We start from the raw sequence: 8614 nt of genomic DNA on the forward strand, positions 1-8614 counted from the left end.
TACAGTTTATTCATTAATGTCATTCTTGACAATAAATATGTAGTAAGAATTGTAATTTTCCCAGTAACGTGGTTTATTATTTGATAATTATAGGCGTGAATTGAATGAACAAGAAAGGCTCTTCATTCAAAGATGCTTTAAGGGAGTACTCTTGAAAAATGATTGACGGTTCATAAAATGTTGAAACTTGGTATATAGGTAGATATTATGCAGAATAATATTCAGTTAAATTTTGATGAACCTTTGGAGCTTAAGAAAAAAGTTTTAAACATTTCAATTTTCATAAATCAGTCCATTTTGCTTTAATACTTAATTGTAGAAGACTGACGGTTGAGGATTGAATAAAATTTTGCAGAATATGAGTTAAATCAATAATGAACATTTTGGGTACTTAAAAATAAGTATTTGGAGAGTATAACATAAGAAATAAATATATGAAGAACAAAATTTACGTCAATGACATGTGTACCGAACCGTTTACTAAAACAATGTGGCAACGTCGCAAAGGTAGTTAGGTAGCGCGCGCTATTTCAAATGCAATACGATTGTTACAACATAGACAGAGTCAGCAGTAATATTTTCAGAAATAGAAAAAATAAAAATTAATTTTTTTTAAAAGTTAGTTTATTAAAAGACAGAACCGGTTTAACAATAACAATTAAATTTTCTTGAACATACTTATACATTTTCGCAAAAAATACTTATAAATCTGGATTTACACTGTATACATTAATTTATTTATTTAAATAATTAAACAATTTTTGTAGTACAATTTTACTTTTCGTCACCTTTACCCTGTTATTTTCATCTTTTCCTAACAATTCCGATAAACCTTCATAATTATTTTTATTATACGCATCAACAATCATTTGATATGTTATATTAGCTGATACCATTTTTTTTCTAATACTAGCCGAAGTACAATCTTTCAAAGCGCTTAAATCTTTTAATGCAGTCGGTAAATTTTTCGCAAATGTTATTTTATTTTCAGCCGCAGACCAACTCAAATAGTTTTCTTTTAATTTGTCATTCGATATATTTAATTTAATTAAAACTTGCTCCAACATTGTGACATCTGCAATAGCATCATGTGCATTTGCATTATCAATTTGCATATTAATCGCTAAGTTTTGTAATTTATTTGAACCTTTTCCTTTGTTTCCTGTAGTTTTCCTAATAATTGGCAATGTATCACAAAAACCTTCGATAATAGCTTTAAAATGTTCTTTCATAAAAACTTGTTCGATTGCTTGCATAATTCTTGGATAATCAAATGCGCAATTATGTGCTGTTAGAATGCACTTTCTTTCAAAAAGACAAAGAAACTCAAAGAATCCTACAATGGCTTCAAATAAAGTGACAGTGATTATGAGATTTTCATGAAGTTTCAATACTCCATCAGTAAATCGTAAACCATGGACTGCACTCGCTTGCTCTGAAATTTTTTGCGTTGGCTTTATGTACACAGAAAATTCTAAATTATTGCACTTCGCTGCAATCTGCAAAATATCTGATTTTTTCGTAAAATCACCAGTCTCTAAGTCAAATATTACAAATACAGGTTCTTTATTTTCATTTAATATCGGGACACGTATTTGATCATTCAAAGGTCCAAGCAAGCCTACGTCAGTTTCGTACAATTTTCCTTCAGTGCATTCCATTTTATTCCTTAAATCAGTCTTGCTTCGCTTTAATTCTCTACGGCGTAATTTACTTTCTGGTAATAGTGCTTTTAAATATCTTTTTTTAGTGTGCAAATCCACTTTTTCACAATATTTTATGTTGTGTTTATTAGGAGATAATGAGAATTTGGTACGAATGTCTGCAATATATTTTTCTCCTTCATTTTTTTTGCTAACAGTACAAGCTACTCGAATACTTCCTGACGATGACGTGCCATACTGCCTCGTCTTTGGTGCTTTACTAACAATCATTGAGTTGAGACTTTCATTTGGGTTACTCGATGCTCCAGCAAGAAAATGACTACATTTGCTAGCTAAAGTATTGAAAATACTTTTTAAAGCTTCTAACAGTATGGGATCTTGAAAACCATCTCCAATAACTTTATGTTTATAAGTTTCGGGATTCTTGTGATAATTGCACCATGTACCACAGTTATCATGTATGTTATAGCAGTGATAAGGTATATTTTCTATAGCTTTAGTCATAGCTTCAATATCACATTTATTCTGTGAAATGCAGTAATTAAAATTTTTTTGTAAATAATTTATAGCATTAACGCTTAGCTCTTTATGCGACTTTTTAATTTTATATAATTCGTTTACGATTCCCTTACTCGTATGGTTTTTATCTGCTTGTTTTACTACTTCATGATTAGTGACACTTCTCACGGCAGCTATAGCACTGCTATCATTGTCGGCTATAATTACTCCTACTTCAAGATTGCAAGCATTCAAAACAGGGTTGTCTTTAGTAAGTAAAATAGCAGCTTTAGGTTCCATCGCCTTTGCACTTCCCACAAAATTAAGTCTGCAATCATGATTCTTAGTGGAATGTCCAGCATCACACATTTTGCATTTACGGTTCAGTACGATATAAGCAATGACTTTTTTACTGAAATAGCCCATAAAGGTGCCAGTACCTGACAGGCTGTCATAGCTTCTGCCAGTACCTCTTGTAAACCATCCCATATCAAACGATCCAGCTATACGGACAATCATATCATTACCAATCCTTCCACTCTTCGCATCTGTCTCACTTGTACCAGGGAAGATAAAATCATAACTTAAATGGGGAGGTCTGGAAAGGGGGAAAAATACAACAGTTTTATTTATTTATTTTATTATTTTTGTATAATTGTTATGTAAAGATCATAATTTATATAATTTAATTTTTTGTAATAGAAATTGTTTTTAGTATACATAAATATATAGATAATGAAAATCTCGTTCGAATTTTAAAATTACATAATTACTATACAATAAAGATTATACAAAAAATCAAACTTTCTTTTTCATCAGAATAAAAATAATAGTAATTGAAATCACTTGTTCAATAATTTTATCAAAACATTCAACATAAGTGGTTTCTGTGGATGTTATAAATTTTGAAATATTTATACTTATATGAGCTGATCAATAAATAAAACATTTATTGTAAATAGTGCAGTGTCGAAGTATTCCTGTCTGTTTATTGATTTTCTTGAATATCTTATTCCAAAACAAAATTAAGACTCTCATGATTAACTTTAGTGAATACCCCAATTTCAAAGAAAAATAAAAATTCCGATGCATGATTTGAATAAAAATCCTATTTTAAAAGAAAACAAAGATTCCAATGAATGATTTTAATTAATATATCAATTTAAAAGAAAATAAATACTCTGATTAATAATTATGTAGTATACAGTATTTCGATAGAAAGCCAAGACTACGGTGTGATAGCTACTTTTAGGAGTTTCTCAACTTCAAATACATTTTTTATTCCACATGAACAGCTAATATTTATTTCAAACATTCATAATATCAACACAAATTCACTTTGTATAGATTGTTCTAATATAATCTCAACTCACAGTAATTTCATCATCAAATCAATATTTTGAATTGTAAGTCGTCTTTCTTCTAATGCAGATTTCATACAACTCTCTTCGGTGTATTGTTCTACAATTTGCCCAATTTCTTTTTCATAAGTTTTATATGTATTCCAAGTAAACTCTGGAATACCTACTGAAGTTAAAACTTTATTCAAGTGAGTATTACCTAAACCTCCATTTAGAGTACCTAAAAAAATATCAGTAAATAATTCAATGTGTTTGATGTGTAATGGATTCTTCTACCACGATGGGCTGATCGTGATAGCTATCTTCCTATTACCTTCGGCCGTCCTTGCATTCGGTACTTTCAGGGCGCCAGTTGGTCGTGTGGGTGACCAACAACCCATCGTTAACATAGGGGTCTTACCCCGCCATTCCAATCGTATGCATTTCCCAATGGGCTGATTGGTAGTGCATAGAGGACGGTACGGAAGCCTGGTTTGCTCAGTGTGCTAGGTCGTGGAGAGAGGGGAGGGTTCCTTACAGGTAGCCCGAGCCTCGCGACAATAGACACACTCTCCCACCCACCCACTCATACATATGAGGGGAGGCGAGGAGACGAGAACGTTATCGTGATCTTTTCTCATAAGGGACTGTCAGGGTGGTGCATCCCCGCAATGCCCAAGTCCGCGGTGCCATGCGCGTTGCCATGGACTTAGCGGCGGCACCCGGCATGCAGCAGAAACCTACCATACCTGCACAGGTCCCTTATGCATCGATAGCATACAGTGTGTTCGTTGCGTAGGGAGCAAGCTCACCTCACGCACACGGACACACTCATCGGTGAGCCGGTGTGGTGTACGTCCGCCTTGCGCGACGTCCCAGGCCCGACTCCCTCTCTTATTTCCCCCTCCTCAGGGGACTAGAGAATTCGCCTTTCGCAGGAGTCCCTGTGCCCACTTCTCCTCGTCTCAAGCCACCAAGTTACTTGGCACAGCCCTGCCTTGCTCGCTTGGTCGGCTTGGACTTTTAAGTGGAGCGCCGGTCTTTTCATCCGGTCTTCTGACGGTCCACAGGGATGTTCCTAGACGGTACTTTCTGTCCACTCGGAAACCTATGCACCGAGTCGGTAATGTAGGGTTTGAAATAACCACTACTAATCGTTAGCTTTTCTTTAATTTCTTTATTAAATCCGGTATCTTGATACGTAACGAGAGAACCTCGTTACATACCCCCCTCCGTAAGGGAGGTTTCGACCCGAAACCGATACTTTCGAACCTAGTTCGCGCTATCCTTGTTAAGGGTCTACTTTTGGCGGTATTTCTGGCTTGTAAGGCTTGATGTCAACTGTTGACATTTTTCCAACCATTTTGCCTGCCAGATCTGATAGTTCAACCACTGTCTGCGATAACTTTTTAGCAATCATGAACGGTCCGGTGAATGGTTTGTTCAACGCGGCCGATATATGCTTTGCTGCATTCGATAGCTGTCGGTTTCGAATTAGAACTAATTCGCCAACCTCGTATTGCTTTTCACGACGGCGTAAGTTGTAAGGTTTAGCCTGTCGTTCGTGAGCTTCGTCGAGAGCATGCTTGAAAACCAACCTTAAGGTTTCTAAGCGTTTCATTCTCGCTAGCCACTGTTCGGTAGGCTGCGGAATGATATCGGTATCGCCTTCTAATTCACGCTTCATCGACCTTGCTGCTTCTGGTTCTCTCCCAAAATTCGCAAAAGCCGGTGTAGCTTGCAATGAATTATGGTGGGCCGTATTGAATGCAAATTGGAACGCACTCAAGTGACGATCCCATTCTCGATGATCAGAATCGAGAAAGGCCCGTATCATCATTTTCAGGCTTCTATTAACCCTTTCTGTTGGGTTTGCCTGAGGGTGGTAAGGAGGTGTTGTGGTTTGCCTCATACCCGTTAGTTGTAACAAAGCGTTTATATCTTTGTTAACAAACTCAGTACCGTTGTCGGTCACTAAGACTTTCGGTGTACCCCATCTGTGTATCACCAAGTTTTCGATAGCTTCTGCAATTTTCTTGCCGGTAGCTTTTCGAAGTGGAGCGATCTCGATCCATTTCGTGTAAAGGTCTTGAATGACCAATACGTACGAGAACCCTTGTTTACTTGGCGTCAGTGCACCCATAATATCTGCCGATATCACAGTCCACGGCTGTTCAACAATTCGGCGACCCATGAAGCCGACGGGAGCTTGTTGTTCTACTTTGCAGCGTTGGCATTCGTTGCAATGGCTGACGTATGACGTCACGTCTTTGACCATACCTGGCCAAAAATAATTTATCGCAAGGCGTCGATAAGTACGATCGATACCTTGGTGGCCGGCTTGCGGTAATTTATGGCACTCTTCGAGTACCTTCTGCTTGTATTCTCTTGGTATTACCAATTTCCAAGCATCGAGATCCTCTAATTCAGCGTTAGCTAGATTAGAGCGTCGTTGATGATACATCAACTCACCGTCTAGTTTCCAATCTGGGAACTTTTCTGGTGACTTTTCGATATCTTTTACGCGCTTCAGATACCAAGCATCTTTGGTATCGGTGTAAGTTGTCGGTATTAGTGCATTCAAACTTTCCGGTGCTCGTGACAGAGCATCTGGAACATGATTTAATGCTCCTTTTCGGTGTACGATTGTAAAATCGTATTCCATTAAGGCGAGAGCCCATCGAGCGAGTCGTCCGGATGGGTCTTTTAAATTGTGTAACCATCGGAGACTGCTGTGGTCGGTAATAACCGTGAAACGGTAGCCTTCAAGATAGCATCTAAACTTCTTGATGGACCATACCACTGCCAAGCATTCTTGCTCGGTTACGGTATATTTTCTTTCAGGTTCGGTAAGCGCTCTACTTGCGTAGGCAATTACCCTTTCCTGACCTTCGATAACTTGTGTCAAAACAGCTCCTAGGCCAACGTTGCTGGCGTCGGTTTGTAATGAAAACGGTATGGAAAAATCTGGGCATGCGAGCGTTGGTGCGCTCGTTAAACATCCTTTCAGTGCGTCAATTGCTGACTGCTGATTGGTTGTCCATTCCCACGCTTGATTTTTCTTCGTTAGCTTTGTTAATGGCTCAGCAATAGTCGCAAATTCGGGTATGAATCTCCTGTACCAGGAAGCCATACCCAAGAATCTACGAATTTGCTTGAGATTTTTCGGTATCGGGAAGGCAATCACAGCTTCAGTTTTAGCTGGATCTACCCGAAGTCCTTGGCTGTCGACAATAAACCCGAGATATTTCACTTCTGTTCTACAGAAATGGCTTTTCTCTTTGTTTATTGTTAAGTTTGCTTGCCTTAACTTCTCGATAACTCTCTCTAACCACAATAAGTGCTCATCGAATGTTTTGGTGACAATTATAATGTCATCCAAATAGACGAACACATGAGGATAGAATTCGGGACCAAGTAATTTGTCCAGAGCACGCTGGAAAATTGCGGGAGCGTTAGTTAATCCATACGGCATACGTTTGAATTGAAACAAACCTCTGCCTGGAACGATGAAAGCCGTGATACCACGAGATTTCTCCGCTAACGGTACTTGCCAATACGCTTGACTTAAATCGAGCGTCGTTAGATAATTGGCTTGTCGTAACTCATCAAGAATACCCGCCATATTTGGTAATGGGTAGGCATCTTTTTTCGTTACTGCGTTAACACGCCGTAGGTCTACGCAAAACCGAAGTTTGCCATTGGCTTTCTTTGCCATGACCACCGGGCTTGCCCAATCGCTTTGCGACGGTTCGATGATGCCATTGGTTAGCATTTCATCAACCTCTTGCCACATAGCTTGGCGGATTTTCTCCGTGCATCTATGAGCTCGCTGTCTGATTGGCTCGTGATCTTGCACGTCAATTATGACTGCCGGTAATTTGGAGATTCCCGGTTTTCCAGAAATGGGGGGTAGTTTGATTTCTAGAAAATCGTGTAACCTCTGAGCGTTATCTGTATCGGGAACTGTTAAGCCGTTACATATGACTACACAATTTAGTCTTTCGGCATTCGAGAACATAAATTTATTCTGTGGTTTTTCCTTATACGCCCACTCTCCTGCTGAGAAGTCGACAATCACGCAAGCGTGACTAAGGAAATCCAGTCCCAGAATAAAATTGCTAGACAAGGATGGCATCCATAGTGTGTCCACTATAGTTGTCTTCCCCTCCAACAGGATCGGTATCTTAGCGGATTCATTAACTTTGCAAACGCAATTGTTTCCGACGGTAACTTTCAAGGTTTCTATTTTTCTGGACTTTATACCCATTGATTTAAATAAATCTATGGCTTTTTGTCCTGCGAACGTGCGTGATGCACCAGAATCCACTAATGCACGCAGTTTGTTCCCTTGAATGGTGACTGTCGTGTAAAATGCTAATTTCTCAGCATTATTACCACATGTGGTAATTATTACATCGGCTAAATCACCAGTCGATAACTTGTCCTCGATCGATAAATCTTCGAAGGTTTCGGTATTGACAACCAGAGCGTCTGGACGCTCCGCATTGTTTTTATTTACACTCTCTAACCTGGGCATTTCCGATGGGTTTGAGAACGTGCGATAACTGTAATCATGCTCGATATTCGAACATCCTTGTTCCGAAATTGGATTTTCGTGATTACTCGGTATCTTTTCGTCTTGCTCCATTTGCGAGATTTGCGATATCTTTTCATCCGACGCCTGGAGCTGCGTAGAATTCTGGGTAGAATTTACGAGCTCCTCTTGCCGTTTTTTGACGAACAGTTAGGACATTCCGCAAGGGAAACGTCTTTTTGCCCGCATCGATAGCAGAACATCTTTCTGGCCTCTTTACACATACTCCAACCGTGTCCCGATTTACCGCAATTAAAGCAGGTCATATTCGAGCCAGGTTGTTTCTGTTTAGAGCCGCGCTGACCTTGATGTTTATTAGTAGCTTTCTCCTTCGGTTTCGATTTGGAATTATTATTCCTTCCTCGATTACCGGATGATTTGAAAGCTTGTAGATGCTCTTCGGTATCTTTTGAATCTTCTGGTGTAGATTCATCGGTATCTGAGTCGGAACTTTCGTCCACTTCAAGAGCACGCACTGCGTGTCTCCTAGACTCCCGTAGTTTTCCACGATTGCC

General features: G+C 38.9%; 1 protein-coding gene across 1 annotated transcript; it reads right to left on the reverse strand.

The window, feature by feature from the left end:
- Positions 1 to 280: 280 nt before the first annotated feature.
- On the reverse strand, positions 281 to 2531 carry LOC136781335 (uncharacterized). The gene is made up of 2 exons (XM_066740187.1): positions 779 to 2531; positions 281 to 390 (listed from the first exon to the last, which is right to left on the reverse strand). Exons 1-2 carry the CDS (start codon positions 2529 to 2531, stop codon positions 281 to 283), a joined length of 1863 nt encoding a protein of 620 aa, XP_066596284.1.
- Between the last annotated feature and the right edge of the window lie 6083 nt (positions 2532 to 8614).

This window comes from Prorops nasuta, unplaced genomic scaffold (genome assembly GCF_024137725.1).
Source record: "Prorops nasuta isolate Cenicafe-Biocafe unplaced genomic scaffold, Cenicafe_Pnas_1.2 PNAS00022, whole genome shotgun sequence".
NCBI lineage: Eukaryota > Metazoa > Arthropoda > Insecta > Hymenoptera > Bethylidae > Prorops > Prorops nasuta.

What these genes read in the sequence shown, in the direction of transcription:
- LOC136781335 (XM_066740187.1), bottom strand. Translation starts at nt 2,531, where the DNA reads ATGTGTGATGCTGGACATTCCACTAAGAATCATGATTGCAGACTTAAT. An exon ending in CAGGGTAAAGGTGACGAAAA is followed by an intron (nt 391 to 778) that starts GTAAAATTGTAC and finishes CTTATTTTTAAG; the next exon opens with TACCCAAAATGTTCATTATT.